The sequence below is a fragment of the Drosophila mojavensis genome, unplaced genomic scaffold (genome assembly GCF_018153725.1).
Source record: "Drosophila mojavensis isolate 15081-1352.22 unplaced genomic scaffold, ASM1815372v1 contig_231, whole genome shotgun sequence".
In the NCBI taxonomy this organism is placed as follows: domain Eukaryota; kingdom Metazoa; phylum Arthropoda; class Insecta; order Diptera; family Drosophilidae; genus Drosophila; species Drosophila mojavensis.
In genome coordinates, this window is record NW_025318772.1 from 1169165 (window position 1) to 1186001 (window position 16837).

At 42.8% G+C, this 16837-nt stretch overlaps 3 protein-coding genes across 3 annotated transcripts in view; all 3 read left to right on the forward strand.

The window, feature by feature from the left end:
• LOC6574555 (heparan-sulfate 6-O-sulfotransferase 2) overlaps positions 1-12431 on the forward strand; it is a 99641-nt gene extending 87210 nt beyond the window's left edge. The window contains exons 3-6 of the mRNA XM_002000562.4: positions 3299-3613; positions 3671-4219; positions 4282-4466; positions 11651-12431. Of these exons, the coding sequence (XP_002000598.1) occupies positions 3299-3613; positions 3671-4219; positions 4282-4466; positions 11651-11786 (1185 nt within the window). The 3' untranslated portion in view covers positions 11787-12431. The remainder of the gene's footprint in view (positions 1-3298; positions 3614-3670; positions 4220-4281; positions 4467-11650) is intronic.
• On the forward strand, positions 7295-10241 carry LOC26527437 (myosin-11). Its single transcript, XM_015167512.3, has 2 exons — positions 7295-9398; positions 9489-10241. The coding sequence occupies exons 1-2, from the start codon at positions 7626-7628 to the stop codon at positions 10083-10085; spliced, it is 2370 nt and encodes a 789-aa protein (XP_015022998.1). The 5' UTR covers positions 7295-7625; the 3' UTR covers positions 10086-10241.
• A 1198-nt stretch (positions 12432-13629) lies between the features above and the next one.
• LOC6574557 (solute carrier family 22 member 7) lies at positions 13630-16275 on the forward strand. Its single transcript, XM_002000564.4, has 4 exons — positions 13630-14196; positions 14258-14412; positions 14474-15094; positions 15159-16275. The coding sequence occupies exons 1-4, from the start codon at positions 13673-13675 to the stop codon at positions 15704-15706; spliced, it is 1848 nt and encodes a 615-aa protein (XP_002000600.1). The 5' UTR covers positions 13630-13672; the 3' UTR covers positions 15707-16275.
• The last annotated feature ends 562 nt before the right edge of the window (positions 16276-16837 follow it).

The following is a 16837-nucleotide window of genomic DNA, read 5'->3' on the forward strand; positions in this document are numbered from 1 at the left end:
AAATTTTATGTCCCTGGTAGTACGTATTTTTCCAGAATATCCATTTACTCGCTGTTCTATTTCGTTTTCCTCTTTTATGGCCATTCAGCATCAAATCTTGAGCAAGAACATTTTCTTCCTTTACAAAAAGTTTTATTGTTTACTTTTTGGTGTGCTCGAAATTTACGAGTGCTGGCAGACATGTGTATGTGCTTATGTGTGTCTGTGTGTGGAGTACACACTAGAACAAATGTTAGTCCTTGTGCTTTATACGGAGCACAATCTTAAATCTTAAATCTGTGTGCTGCTCCTCTCGTAAATATTAATTTACTTAACTCAAACTTGCGGTTTTATTTGACTTTTGTTTTCTCTCCGTTGTTTTTTAGTAGCCTACTTTGCACATAGAAAGCAAATATTATGACTATTGTGAACGTTAACCAAATTGCTTATCTTATTTCCCACTTGCTGTCGTCACAATCTGATTTTTATTGCTGCCTGCAGACCGGAGACTTGCTGGCACTGCCTGCATATTTAGCACTTAAATTAATTGAAAATCTCGATGCTGGGAAAGCAATGAAAATGTGATTTTCTGTTGCTAGTTGGATTAGTTACAGCAGTAGAAGTAATAATTTACATCGGTCAAATTACATAAGCACATCAAATATTAAAATAGACATTCGTATGTCTTTCGAAATGACAGTCGGATAAATACATTTATTTTTAGATATTAAATGACAGCATCAATTGATGGTAATATATGTCAGCTACATCAGAAATTTGAGCATATGCCTATATGAAATATTTTCTTGACTAACTTGAGTGCTGATGTTTTATTAGGTTCGTTGCATAATTAATTCGGATGTGGATTCCAAGTGGCAGATAGTAAGAAAAGTCTGTGATGTTGATGGGTAAATCAAAATAAATATTGAATATTTTTATTATACACATATTGTCTTCATTGTAGTAATCAAGGAATAAAATTAAATACTAAATTTTAATTTCAAATATATAAAAGTGTTTTGCATAAATTATTGTATATTGATTAGGTGGGATCTCTCCCAAGCTCACATCTGTATGAAATTTAGCAGCATTTTCATGGCAAATATATAATATGCTTTACATATATTTATAATTAGTATATTATATACGTATATATCTTGCATCTGACCGTGTCACGTCGTAAAACATATCCGACTTAAACATTTTCTATTTTAAGTGCGGCTATGTGGGTGTGCTAAGCATTCAACAACGCCACGTAAATGCTCACACATGCGTGACACCAACACAATGCCATACGTGTATGTATGTGTGTGTGTGAATGGGAATATGTTGGGCGCGTGAACAGCGAAGCAATTTGCCCACTAAATGATTACTATTATTATATTATTACGGAACGCTGCGGCCATTGCCTAAACTGCGGCGGAGGCTGGACATGTTGGGCGCTCTTAGTCGGTGGTGTTAGGTGGGTTGGTGGGCGGGCGGTTTGCGGTGGGTGGTGTGTGGTCATAGTACATATAATTTCTTTTTATGCTTGCCTATAAAAAGCAATTAAATGGGCAGCAAAGTGCGAGCTATCTATCTAACACGGGCGCACTCATGCTGCGGAAATGTTATTATTTTCCATGCAATGTGATGCGTAGCGCGAAATAAAATTAAATTACTCATTAGTGGTAGATTTGCGCTTCATTTTGGGGGCCGAAAAATGCAGACAAGTGTATTCTATTTATATTTTATTCGAGCCCAGTTGATAAATGCCTGGGCGTAAATTAAATTGGCAAATAGAAACCACAAAAATTTGGCAAGCAAATAAATTGTTGGTGGCACAAAGCTCTGACAAATGCAAAGCCACAGCACTCCCTCGGGCGCCAGTCCAGAAGTTTTGCCCATTTTTCTAGCAGTTGGCTGATAATCGAATTCTCTTGTTCTTGCTGCACAATAAATTCAAAACTTTTTGCACCTATCTGGGGCGCTAAACCTTTACCGCATGTAACTGTAAATAGTATATGTATATATATAGTATATGGAGTTAGGTTGTGTGTTCTTTTGGCTGCTTGCTTCATCTTTTTGCCAAGCTAACACACATTCATGCGCTTGTGCCGAACTTTAAGATAAGGCCTACTGAGCACCCACAATCCCCACAAAGCCTGCTTAATTTCTTACCCACCAATTCCGTTGAAACCCAATTGCCAATTGTTTAATGAGCTGCTCAGTTATCCCACTTTCTCTTGTTGCTGCTGCTGTTGTTGTTGCTGCTGCTGCTGCTTGGACTTGTTAGTTGTTCCGGCTTACGCTTTGGCTAGTTGTATATACTCACTGCTGGCCATAAGCAGCGGAAACGGTTAGATAAGAGAACGAGATAGAGGGAATTTCGCAAAAAGTTGCGCATTTTAATCGAGAAACTTTTGGCTTCAGCTTTTGAAGACTCCAAAGGACAAAAATAATCACTGCAACAAGGACGAGCAGAGCAGCCAACAACAATGTTTAGCTCATATATTCGTTGAACTTGTTTCAGTTTAGTCGGATGTTCTTTAATTGCTTTCTTGAGTGAGAGTTGAAACACCAAAAATTACTTTAAGCTTTATGTATATACATATGTATGTATATGATATATGGCTTACAAACATCATTTTCAACAATGAGAATATTAATAATATAATATTTCACTTACATCAACTACTTCCTCCTGCTGAACACAATACAAAGAACTTCGTGCCCTCATAAATCCCATTCGACACTCCAATTGGATTCACATCAGAAATCCATTAGCTACCCACACTGACGCCATGACGAATTACATGGCACGCCCAAAAGTATGCAGTGGAAATTTTTAAAATATTTATTCCGACTGCACAAAGGTAAGCAGAGTAAATAAAAGCATCAAATAGCTCGAGTGCGATTGCAGTGCAAGCGCCCACTTAATAATCGCTGAGTGAGTGAAATTAATAAATAAATAAAAAACGTGCACATTTCATTGGGCAAATAAGAAAGCTTCATCGGGTATTTTGATTGGCCTGGTCAAGGAGGCCGCAGTATGCAGCGTTAACATGCCTGAAGATATATCAGGAGCTGGCATTTAATCCTGCTGTTCATTTAATTAATATTGAAGACAAATAAACACCCACAGAACGCAGCTCTTATGTAATTTTTACTGGCAATAAATTGAATTTTAAGCCCCGCGTACGTATTGTTCTTGTGTACGAGTATGTGTGCGTGTGTGTGTCTGCAGGATACCACGAGAAATAAAATTAAATTTAACAATTTTCTGCCTGTGCATTGTTAATGTCTTTTAACGTTTGCTCTCTTTGTCCACGAACCGCAGGTATGTGCACTATCCAAACGCGCCGTAATACTCCAATCGCCGGACATGATGGGCTACAATGAGCTTCAGCCCAACAACAACAATAACAATAATAATAACAACAACAACAACAATGCGGGCGGCAGCACGTCAATTGCGTTGAAAGCCTCAGCCCCACAGAATATTATTGCCAATGCCGGGCTGAGCTATGAGGATGTGCTGAACGACGATTTCCAATTCGACATGGATGGCCACGATGTGATGGTATTTCTGCACATACAAAAGACAGGCGGCACATCCTTTGGACGGCATTTGGTGCGCGACTTGGACCTGAAGGTGAGCTCAGAACTCTATAAACTATTGAGATAATCCCAACGACTTTCACTCTCTTAGCGTCCCTGCGAGTGCCAGCGCCAGCGCAAGCGTTGCTATTGCTTCCGTCCGCATCGCAACGAGAACTGGCTCTTCTCCAGATACTCAACCGGCTGGAAGTGCGGCCTGCACGCCGACTGGACGGAGCTGACCAGCTGTGTGGACGCTGAGCTGGACAAGAACGAGGGCGAGACGGCCAAGCGTCGCTATTTCTACATATCGCTGCTGCGCGAGCCGATCTCACGCTACATGTCCGAGTACCGCCATGTGAGACGCGGCGCCACATGGAAGGGCTCCCGGCACTGGTGCCTGGGCCGGCAGGCCACGGCCGCCGAGCTGCCGCCTTGCTACAAGGGCAAGGACTGGCTGGATGTCGATCTGGATCAGTTCGCTGGCTGCGAGTCAAATCTGGCGGCCAATCGGCAGACTCGCATGCTGGCCGACCTGGCCCTAGTGGGCTGCTACAACAAGTCCTCGATGCCAGCGCACGAGCGCGACCGAGTGATGTTGGCCAGCGCCAAGCGCAACCTGGCCGCCATGGCGTACTTTGGACTGACGGAATATCAAAAGGTTAGTCGTTAGTTTAGTTAGTTAATCTGCATAACTTATCACTTAACCCTCTCGCCATGTAGATGTCCCAATATATCTTCGAGGAGACCTTCAACCTGCGCTTCGCCATACCCTTTGAGCAGCACAATGCCACGATTTCGGCAACTGCCGTCACGAATCTGCGTCCCGATCAACGACGACTCATCGAGAAGCTGAATAGCCTGGACATTGAGCTTTATGCATTTGCCAAGAATTTGCTATTCCAGCGGTAAGTACAACTGCAGATCTGATATGACGAACCTAGATTAAATAAAATTACCGATAAGTAATGTTTAAATTGGGATTAGGTTTAGTCTGAGTCTATATTTGCTTAGTTTTAATTTTGTAATACAGCCAAGTTAAAAAAAGTTAAATAAAATTAGAAATATTTAAAATGCCTGATACCAAAAATCATGCGACTTTTTAAAGAACAATAAAAAAAATATATTTAAATTAGATATACTCTAACAAGAAAAGGGAAATTTCGTATTGAAATAATAATTTTATTATCGAAGCCTTTAGCTGTAAATTAGGTAACACCGTTTGTATACAGAGGTAGTGCACTTCTCTATCAATAATCAATTATAGCTGCAAATCACATTAGGCATAAACAAATAGCATCATGAATATTGGTTTTCAATTTAAATATTTGACACTCTTGGCACTCTTGTCTCGGCACTTTTCTTCTCCCTTTGAATCAATAGCATCGTCAGAATTTAGGGCTTATACATACATACATCCTCTATTAATAGGTACATTATTGTATTATGTGCATAGAGAAGCATTGTTTGCGCATAAATGTGAAACTCCAATGGATTCTCAGTTGCTTTTGCTATTCTGTATCCTGCTCCCGACAACGTGTCTGTCCGGACGGGGAAACCTGATCCTGATCCAGGGGTCCCTTTCAGTTGCCACGCATATTGCGCCAGCTCCGCAATGGAAAAGAATCGCGCAGTTTCTGCTAAGGTCGATGACTCATTGTGAGTCCTTTTCATGCCTTTCTGTGTGTGCGTTGAGGGTGCGAAACCCTTTCTTGTGTGGCGATCGCAGTGTATTGACATCGAGGCGAGGCAACAGACACAAACTTGACAACACAACGGCGTCTGATGTGCCTACTTTTAAAGGCGACTGTGCTATTGTAATTTCTTGGGGTTATTTTTGGCGCATTGAGTGCTAATGGAATTTGGCTATGCCTCATCAGGCATGGGAAATTGTCGACGTTGTTCTGTTGCTCAATGAAATATCTTCAATTATGTTGAGTGTTCATTAATGATCTTCATGCAATATTCAGGAAAGATAACTGAAGAGAAATACCTTAGGTGATCATATTTAGTCGTGATCGATACTGATCAGGAGTTGCACTAGAAAATGATCTTTTTTTTTTTCTTGAATGAATATAAAAAGAAATAATTTCTTGGTCATGTTGATCATACGGAACTTCTATTACGATCGCTACATGAAAACGAAGTTAACGCTTCGTTTCATCTTCTGCAATCATAAGCAACTACATATTTACTTCAATTGAATTGAATGACGAAGCATCGGAACTTGTCTAGAATATTTCACACATAAGTAATTGAAGCCAGTCCACAATTGAAGATATCAGCATTTAGCTTTAGCTAACTGTGCTCTTGCTACCCTTTGAGCTCTAAGAGTTATACAAACTTTTGCAATCGACACGGGAAAAGGCCAGCTGCCCGCTTTGCCAATGCTCTGTCTGTCTGTGATTGCTGCTGTCTGTGCAACATAAACAATTTACCTTGGACAGGCCAGGCTGTCTGTCGCCTTCTTATCATAGAGCAAACAGGGTTCACGCATAAGCAGAGTATATAGTGCAATGTAATAGGGAAGGAAGGAAGGAAGCAAGTAAGCACCGGAACCCCTCTGTGCTGCCCTAAGACGCAATTCCTTTGACATCTGCACAATTCAGCAGTTTTGGCAGTTGCGGCAATCCCGCTGTGCGCTGAATATGTGTATATGAATATCTGTATGATCCTATATATATGTGAGTATATGTATAGTTAATATTTAAATATGCTTATGTTGTTTTCCATTTACCTATTGATATGTGGCTGAATTGTTGTGTTGTTGTTAGCGGTAAATTCTTAGGCTTATGATTGATCACTTATGCATATGAAAATATGGCTCATAAGAATAATGCAATTAACGCTACAAAATATTTGAATAATGTTATAATTTCAAATATATGCTTTTTATATATATTGTTTTTAATATTTCATCAATGCAATTCTGTCCTCATTAAATTAATCTGTTCCATCTTTCATGTGTTTTCAATTTTAAATGATTTTATTACTTATTTATAAGAGTTTATAAATTGAATATGTGATTCGTGGCTTCAATTCCAAGTCTTGGAACTTGTCAGTCCGATAGATTTACCTGGGATTTTCTCGTTTTCCACTGCAGCTCTCTTGTCGGCAGTTCATTTACCTTCGCTATATGGTAGCTAGCATTAATCGATTTAAATCTGCTACAGGCGCAATTTAATTTAGCCAAACCAATTGCTGGGCGAGCTAATGAAAAGGCGCAGGCGCAACGCTTTTGCATTTTCATTTACACAGTTGGTTTTCCACGACTTTTCCTTTAATGATGCGGGTCGAGTGTCAACTTTATGCTGGCTGCCAGCTGTGGCAGTGGCACCTTTTTCGGTCTGGGAGTGGGGGGCACTAACGGCCACATAAATACATATACATGTATACAAATATATGTATTACGAGTGTGCTCTATGTGATTGCAGGGCACAGCTGTCTAGCTACACACAGGCACACACACACGCACACACACACACACACAAATACTCATGAGTCTTAAGGTATGCCTTGGATGTCTTGGCAATTGCAACATTTGCGCGCGCCAAAAGTAAAATTTCTATAGTTCACGCAAGATAACGATAAGGTAGTGTGCGAGTGTGCGTGTGTGTGTGTGAGCGTGTGGCACGAACCACCACCGAAAAAAGGCAACCCTCGATTACCTTTTAGCTGGCTATGTGAGGGTTGTTTTGAGTCGCGATCGGCTGCATTTGCGCCGGCGCAGCTCGCAACGCTTCAGTTAGGTTTTGACAACGGAACGCGTAGGAACACAGCTAGAGACACAGCTGCAACAAGGGGCAAGCGGGTAGAGGGCAGCTCACAAAATACATTAAAAACAAAATCAACAACAACAACAACGGACTAAACAGTAGAGCGAAGCATTTAACGGACATTTGTTAACGAGTTTTATATAAGAGTTCATGTTTTGTGTTTGAAAACTGAAATTGTTTTATTGAGTTTTTGTTATTGAAAAGCAATTTGTTAACCACAAAGCATATAATTAAAGGAAGCAAGTGTTAAATTGTTAAAGAAACCAAAGCGAATACCAAACAGAAAGAATTATGTCGTTTTCCAAAGCCAAATTGAAGCGTTTCAATGATGTGGACGTCGTTTGCGGCTCTCCAGCTGCCTCCGCCAACTCGAACAGCTCGGCTGGCTCCACGGGCTGTGCCACGCCCACAGCGGCTGCTGCAGTGACTCAGGCGGCACCGCCGCCCGAGCGGAAGGAGCAAATCGAAAAGTTCTTCAAGGATGCGGTGAGATTCGCCTCCAGCTCCAAGGATGCCAAGGAGTTTGCCATACCCAAGGAGGACAAGAAGTCGAAGGGCTTGCGACTCTTTCGCACACCCTCGCTGCCGCAGCGCTTGCGCTTCCGTCCGGCGGCCAGTCACACAGCGGAGCAGGTGGTGGGCAGCGGAGCCTCGACGGCGTCCTCCACACCGCTGCACTCGGCCACAACGACGCCGGTGAAGGAGGCCAAGTCGGCGAATCGACTGAAGGGCAAAGAGGCGCTGCAGCAGGAGATACGCAACAAGAACGAGCTGATCGAGAGCTATATGAGCCAGCTGGACGTGGTGCGTCGTCACGTGGACCAGCTGAAGGAGACGGAGCAGAAGATGCGTGAGGAACACGAGCAGACAGCGGCCAAGACGGATCAGTTGTTGCAGGCCCTGAGCAGCGAGAATCTCTCGCACAAGCAGCGCAACGAGCAGCTGAGCGCCGAGCAGTCGCAGTTGATGGAGCGCTACGCCCAGCTGGAGCAGCAGATGCAGCTGCAGCGGGAGGAGCACGAGAAGCAGGTCGAGCGTCTGCTGGCCGAGAACGAGGCCTACAAGTTGGCCAACGAGCAGCTGCAGCAGACCTGCGAGCAGCAGCAGACGGCACAGCAGCAGCTGGAGCAGCAGCTCGGATCACTCCAAGAGGAGGTCACTAAGGCGCGTGAGAACTGCAAGGCGGAGCAGCAGCGAAACACCGAGCACTTGCAGCAGATCGAGAGCTTGCAGGCGAAGAATGCCGAGGTGCTGGCCAATGTGGAGCAGCTGAAGCATCAGATCGAGCAGGACGCCTTGGCCTATGGCCAGGAGACAAAGATCACCCAGACGGAGCTCGAGTGTCTACGCGTGGAGCGCAACACCTTGAAGAACGACCTGGCTAACAAGTGCACGCTGATACGCTCGCTGCAGGACGAGCTCCTGGACAAGGCATGCGAGATCGATGCCCACTGCGATACCATACGCCAGCTGTGCCAGGAGCAGGCCAAGCGCACCGAGCAGCAGCAGGCCCAGCAGCAGGCGGAGAATGAGCTGGAGAGTGCCGTGGAGCGCGAGAAGAGCTACTGGCGCGCCGAGCTGGACAAGCGACAGAAGCTGGCCGAGAACGAGCTGATCAAGATCGAGCTGGAGAAGCAGGATGTGATGGTGCTGCTGGAGACCACCAACGATATGCTGCGCCAGCGCGACGAGAAGCTGCAAAAGTGCGAGGAGCAGCTGCGCAACGGCATCGACTACTACATCCAGCTGAGCGACACACTGCAGCAGCAGCTGGTGCAGCTCAAGCAGGACATGGCCAAGACCATCACCGAGAAGTACAACTACCAGCTGACCCTGAACAACACGCGCTCCACGGTCAACATACTGATGGAGCGGCTCAAGAAGTCCGATGCCGATGTCGAGCAGTTTAAGGCGGAGCTGGAGTCGGTGCAGCTGGCCAAAGGCGCACTGGAGCAGAGCTATCTGACGCTGCAAGCGGATGCGGCACAGCTGCGCCAGCAGCTCAATGAATCGCAGGCGGCGCTCGAGGCGGTGCGCAGCTCGTCGGCCACGCTGCAGCAGGAGGTATCGTTGAAAGAGTCCATGCTGCACGAGCTGCTAGCGAGCGAATCGGATACCCTGGCCAAATTCAATAAGATTGCTAACTCATTCCAGGAGCGCATCGACGGGGATGCCCAGCTGGCCCACTACTGCGACATGTACAGCGATCTGAAGCGCAAGGATGAGACGCGCGAGCTGTACATGGCGGACATGAAGAAGGCCCTGGATGAGTTTGCCACCGTGCTGCAGTTGGCCCAACTGGAGCTGGACAACAAGGAGCAGCTGCTGGTGAAGGTGCGCGAGGAGTGCGAACAGCTCAAGCTCGAGAATATCGCACTGAAGTCCAAGCAACAGCCCGCCGTGGCAATGCTGACGCCCAGCAAGGCGAACAAGCCGAACACCACAGATCTGGAGAAGATTGAGGACTTGCTGATCGATTCGGAGCTGCGTGCCGAATGCGACAAGATTACCTCGTGGCTGCTGAACTCCTCCGAGAAGAGCGTCCGACAGGACAACAACAACGAGCTCACCGAGCTGCTCGCCTGCAAATCGCCCAAGGCCCGAACTCCGCGCACACCTCACAGTCCACGCACGCCGCGCACCCCCCGCTCCGCGGCCAGCACACCCAAGAAGTCGTTAATCTTCGCCAGCGGCAAAGAGAACGTGCCGAGTCCGCCCCAGAAGCAGGTGCTGAAGGCGCGAAATATGTAGGCCACAATTTCCAACATAATTTCACGAAAATTGCAACTTTAGGCTAAATTTCTACACATTAAATTATAAATTAGTTAAGAAAACACCCAACACTCTCTATATGCATATATATACCGTATATGAAATACATGATGTGCTTTGCTGCCACTACAACAATTAGAAAACTCGTTTTGATTTCCTGCCACAAGTTTTCCCAACCCTCCCTGGAAAGCAACAGCAATAGCAGAAGCAAAGGTAAAGGCAAAGACGAATCAGTCAATGGGAACTTTTCAGACTTGCGACTTCCTTCTTGGCACTTCCTCGGCCGGAACGGATGCGGCTCGAGGCGCAGCAGCTGTGCAGCTGCGCATGCGTGGCTTAAGGGTGGGCACACACACACACACAACACAACAGCAGCACCACCACCAACAACAACAACAATTAATAACAAGCTCTAGCTAAAGTCTAGAGCTCGCACTCACTCGAGGGGTTTTTCCTTTAAGGTACCGTTGTAAAATCTGCTGCCTGTCGCCTATTGTCTTGGGTTATTTTTTCTTCTGCTTCTCGTTTTTGTTCGGGTTCGTGTTCAGGTTCTGCATTGTACAATTGCTGCTGATGATGACCTTTGACATTATGCGGCAACAATGGCTCTGGGCCATGCCAAGGTACATTACGTGCACTTCTTCTTCCTTCTTCGCTTCTAATTATACAGCTGCACTGAGCGCAGCTGCAGCAACAATTGGGTTTTGATTTGGCTTGAGGATTGTAGAGAGACAAATACAAAAAATAAAAAAATCGTAGTAAACATGGGACAGAGGGTTGAATTGGTTAAAAAAGTTCTCAAACCCAAAAAATTGGTTCTCTACCTTTTGGTTTTTTGTAACGCGTACGCGTAGTTTGCTTGTAAGAATGAGAAAGTGAGCTTGGATATCTGAAACTTTTCGAAAGAGGTACAGTATGTGCCAAATAACTGCGAATGTCGCAGAATTCAGTCGTAGCTATGTTGATTAAAAGATTCATACCTATGCATATTTCTGAGTATATTCCAAATATTCCACAAAACTTTTCTGTCCACATTGAGATAGACTCGCCTACTTAGGCAGCAGGTATTTTGGTGTATTTCTGCGTACAGGTAGTTACCGTTGGATATAATAGAATTCCATTTAAAAGACCTTAGGTGAATAGCAATTGTCATACGAAGGCTTAGCAGCTTACAAGTAAGAGCATATTCTTATATTATATGGCTAAGAACTACATATATGGAAATTACCATCTTCTCTTAACTTCCAGATTGTTCTTAATAATTTTCGTATTAACTTATAAAAACTCGGGTTCTCTATATCTATTTGAATATAGACTGTAAGCTCTTATGTTATGCACTTATAATAAAATCTATTATGAATCGAAAATCAAAGATTGAGATCTTAAATTTGTATTATATCATATCATAAATTATTACAATATATTACCATATAAAGGATAACTTTGAATGCTATATTTCGATTCAGTCTCTTTTATGAAGTATAACAAAAATAATATAAAATATTTAGTTAAAATAATATTCCCCCTTCGTTTCTCACTTTCAGCTTTGAGCACCTGAAAGCGAAAGATGCTAATTTTGCGCAACGCTTCGCTAATCTGGGCAATATATTTTACAAGCAGGGCGTCACGGAATTCAATTGGGATAGCAACATAGAGGATGCGCTGAGCACGGATCACTGAACGGATCTTCAAAACCAAATATTAATGTTTAGCATTTAGTTGATAAGGAATCGTCTGCAATCAACAGAGCGAAGTAGCGAGCAGTGAATGAAAATGATGCAGTAGAGAAAAGAAAAACAAAACAAAGGACTTTAAACTAGGCTTAAGCATAATGTTAACAATTATTATAAACAAAAGCTCGAAATACTATACATAAATAGATATATGTATACACATACACATAAACGCAATCAAAAAGCAAACCTAATTATACACACAGCAAAAGGCAGAAATATTAGCAACTCTCATAAATGTAACGAAGTGCTGAACAAGCTGTTAGATATCCTACTTACGTACATATAAACAAACAACACTCCTTGCTGATAGATAAGTCGTAGTGCCCGATCACACGCATACTCTCGAGAATATTGTAAATAGATCTACGTATCGTACAAGTAAAATAATAATAATATTTAAATACACTCAGCGCATAAACTACACGCCATTATTTAGTTGTAACTCTAATTAAATATATAATTATTTTTTGTAATCGATAACTTCTGTTACGTAAAGCCAAATCTACATTTAGTGCATAGCTCTGATGAGAACAAAAACAATCTCAAAAGCAAAAATTAATTTCGATCCAAATATGCATTTATTTTTTTTTTTAACAATTTAGCACAGCATGTAAATACCATAAAACAAAACATAAACATAAAGATCAAATTATCACTAAGTTTTTAATTTTGAATAAACTTTTTTTTTTACAAATTATATTATTTGTAAAGCGTTAAAATATTTTTAGCTGGCATAATTATTTAAGACAATAATTAATTGAAAAAAAAAAGAAGTAAAAGAGAATTATTGAAATTGCAACAAATATGAAAAAAAAACCTCGTTTAACGCAAAACCAACGAATTATGAATAAATAGAAAAACCCCAAGAAATCAATGAATGTGGCTCAAACATAAACTGCATATAGATATATAAAGTAAGGCGAAAACTGATTTGTGCCATTTTATAGCAACCCACAGAAATAAATCAAATTAGATTTAAATAGAAAACAAATAACCAAAATGACTTGGCGGAAAAGTGGGCAAATGTTTATCTGAACTATTCGAAGTTTTTCGATTTGCTAAACGAAACAAACAAATACGGCGAAACAGACTTTTGGGCATGTGAAAGAATATATATATATATTAATATATACATATATCAAAGGTCGAAATGAATAAATTCAATACATAATAATAATAAAATATAAAATAGTGTTTTACTTTTTGGTTTAAGATAAGCTGAGCTTTGCTCTTCTTCATTATTTAATTTATATATGTTATATATCAGCTCATTCCCCTTGCCTTCCCCCTAAGTAATTCCTATTTTACATGTGTTATGTGAATAGCATTTCAATTATCACCTTTGATTCCATTGTGTCGCTGCTTTTTTTATATTTTTTCCCAGACACTTCCTGTAAATTGAAAACAGTAAATTAATTTTATTATTTAAGTAAATTTTGTATTTAGCCCGTGCTATTTGATTAAGGTCTTACTCTTACGTAGTTGCTTTCATAACAATGCAAAGTAAAGCAGGCGAAAAAATACTTGGATAAAACGTAATACTTGGGTTTATATAACTGCGAAATATCCTGCACACAGCAAATAACTCGACAACGCACAAAATTGTTTTGATGAAACGCGGTTTGCAAAAAAATAGCGAATACACCTCTCATCACTGAGTACAGGGTATACAAATTAATACGTTTATTTTTCAATCGATGACATATATCGTTCTGGCAACTAATTTGCACCCAATTTGAGCTAACAGCTAAAACAAACTCCAGTTTTTTTCCTCGTCAATGGAAATGAGGCCGCAGAGCTCAGTGCTCGCGTTAGTGTCGGTCACTGAAGATGATGAAGGCCAACGATGAGATCTGTAAGCGGCGCAGATCCTCTGCACCGCCACCTGGCGTCGACATTGTGCAGCACATCAATGGGAATTTCGGACGCTGGCAGCTGCGCACGATACTTCTAATATTTCTATGCAAAATACCCACGGCCTGGTTCATGGCCTGCATCATTTATACGGCACCCTATCCGCAACGCGGAGAGCTGGTCTGTCGCTCGGCGAGCTGGAATGCCAGCGAGTCGCTGCCCAGTGAGAGTCGGAACACGGATCGGCTGTTCAGCGTGCAGGTGTGCAATGCCTATGCACAGAGCTTGTCCCACAACTTTGTGCAGCGCTATGGAACGAGCTGGAACGGAACGCAACAGGTGATGCCCTGCGAGCGCGTCGAGCACCATGCGGAGTACAAGTCGCTGATCGTGGACTTCGATTTGATATGCTCGCGTCGTGTGCTGGTGGCGGTCACCCAATCTTTTCATGCGCTCGGCGCACTAATTGGCGGTCTACTCGCATACCAGGCACTCCAACAGTGAGTCTGCGCCTGACTCTTCCGTGAATCTCAAAGTCATCTGAAAACTTTCCACTTTCAGCATCAGTCCGCGTCGTTTGATGCTGCTCGGCATGCTGGGCCAGATCTTTTGTGGCAATCTGACGGGTCTGGTGGACACCTATCAGCTGCACATCTATTTCCGTTGCCTCACTTCCGTCTGCTGCACGCTCATGTACACAGCCGGGCATTTCATATGTAAGCAAAAACAAAAGACTTAAGACACAAACTTGGTCTCAGCTCTTGGCCTCTTCATTAGTAATGGACATCACCTCGGGCAAGGCACGCATCTTGGTGGTCACGCTGTCAGAGCTCTTCTGGTCAATTGGCTTGGTGCTGCTGCCCGCCATATCCATATACTTCGATAACTGGAGTCATCTGTATGTGGCCATATCCTCGTCCTTGATTGTGCTCGTCTGGCTGCATCGCTGGATCTCGGATGCTCCGCGCTGGCTGCTGCGTCACCAGCGAGTGGAGCAAGCGCTACGTTTGCTCCTGGAGTCGGCCACGCATAACAATCGCATGGTGCCCCTCACTCTGGACGTCAGGCTGACCATCTATGCCAGCGAACTCAAGGCCCAGCAGCGCATCGGCTATTGCCAGATCTGGGACAAGGAGACCAAACGCCGTCAACTAATATACATACACCTGATCTGGGGCTGTGCTCAGGTGCTGTACAACATTATACTGCTGATGATTCGCAGTCTGGGCGAGGAGCAGGTTCATGTGAATACCGCCGCCCTGGGCTTTGCCGAAATGGTCGGCCTATTTGTGGGCCTCTACTTCATACTCTACACGCGCCGCTACTGGCGCTGGGCGGGAAATCTGATGATCGTCGCCGGACTGTGCACCTATCTGGTGTGGCTGCTGCCAGAGACAGGTGGGCATATATATATATATTAATATTCACATCTATCAATCAACTATAACATTCGCTGCTTTAGATCGCAATTCACGCCGCGTGGGCTTGGAGCTCATATTTTGGATGCTGCTGAAGTTTGCCAATGCTGCTTCCATAGCTGTGCTCACCACGTGCACGGGCGAAATGGTGTCGCCGGAGAAGCGAGTGCTGCTCATGCTCTCAGTGGTTAGCTTTGGGCGGCTCTGCTTGGTGTTCTCGCCGCTGCTGAGCACGCTGACTGTGGTGCATCGCCTGCTGCCCATTAGCATAATTGCGACAGTGGGCTGGGTGTACGGCCTCATCATGCGGCTGCTCAACCGCTACTACTGGAATACGGAGCAGCTGCAGGTGGGTCAGGTGCCGACGCCAAACACCTATCGCCGCAACTCGGCCGTGATCATGCGCCGCTGCAGCACCGCCAGCTCCGACGTGAGCAACTACAGCAACGAGCTGCTCCACAACTTTGAGCAGACAGTCGCCGTGAGCATAGCAGATCTGTGGCACATCAACTTCGATACGATCCATGAGTGCGACAGCATGAACGAGATCAGTGACGTGGCTAGCAAATCGCAGAGCACGCAAACCATTTGAATTTTATGTCACTGCCTAAAAGTAGGCAACACTTTCCTTAACAACAGCTTTTGCCATAAAAAATTATAGGCGCCTAAGTTCTAGATTCTATTTTATAGATATAAGAAAAGTATATTTATAGTTATTTAACAATAAATGTATTAAAGACCCGCCCTTCACACGTATTTGCACAGACATTTCAGCCGGATCAGTGGAGTGAAATTGCGGTTTTCTGTCTGTCTGTCTATGCGTAAAGTATTGCGTCAATTCACTGCTAATTAAATTAAAGAAAATTACGTTCATTATAGCTGATTAATATTAAACTAATGTGTGATATATGAACTCAATTAGTATTAGAAAATATTTAAAGCGCGTGATGATCGAAATGTCAACAGCTCGAGCTGGCATATATTATTGCGAGTGTCTATATAGAAATTAGTAATGCTTTAAATAACTTGACTAAGACTACAAAAGAGAAGATCACATTGATCTATTGTCGTTGTTGAGTCAGAAGATGTGTCTAGCATATATTATTAAATAGTTAATATTACTAGACTAGAATACTAGTTTATTATAATATACGGAAACTATTATATTAAAATAAATAATTTTTTATTTATTTCGCTATACAGTAGAATCCGCTTATAACGACTCTTATAGATTCTTATAGCGTCTGTACGGTTATAGCGACGAAAATTCTGGTCCCCAGACAAATTTTTATGAGCAAACTTATACGGTTGTAGCACCTTCCAGGTATAACGACGGTCCCTTGAGTGTCGTTATAACCGGATTCTAATAAATACATTAAAAACATATAAAGAATTATATTTTTAAAAATTCTATTTTTAAAATTTGGACAACCATAAAAAATGCAATTACATATGTTTTATATGATTATTATTATTTTTTTCTTAAGCCATACAAAATATGATACTTTTTTTATTATTATTAGTTTATATTTCTTAACCCACACAAAATATGGTAATTGTTTTACAAAGCTGGCAGTTAATTGTTCCATTTCTGAGTTTTCTGCACATTCACCAATTTTCTTGGCTGATTTCTTATAGTTTTATTTATAAAAAGTTGGGCCTATTTATAATGAAAGAAAAAAGTTCTATGTCAGCTAATCGAAAATAAATGCGAGTGTGTCAC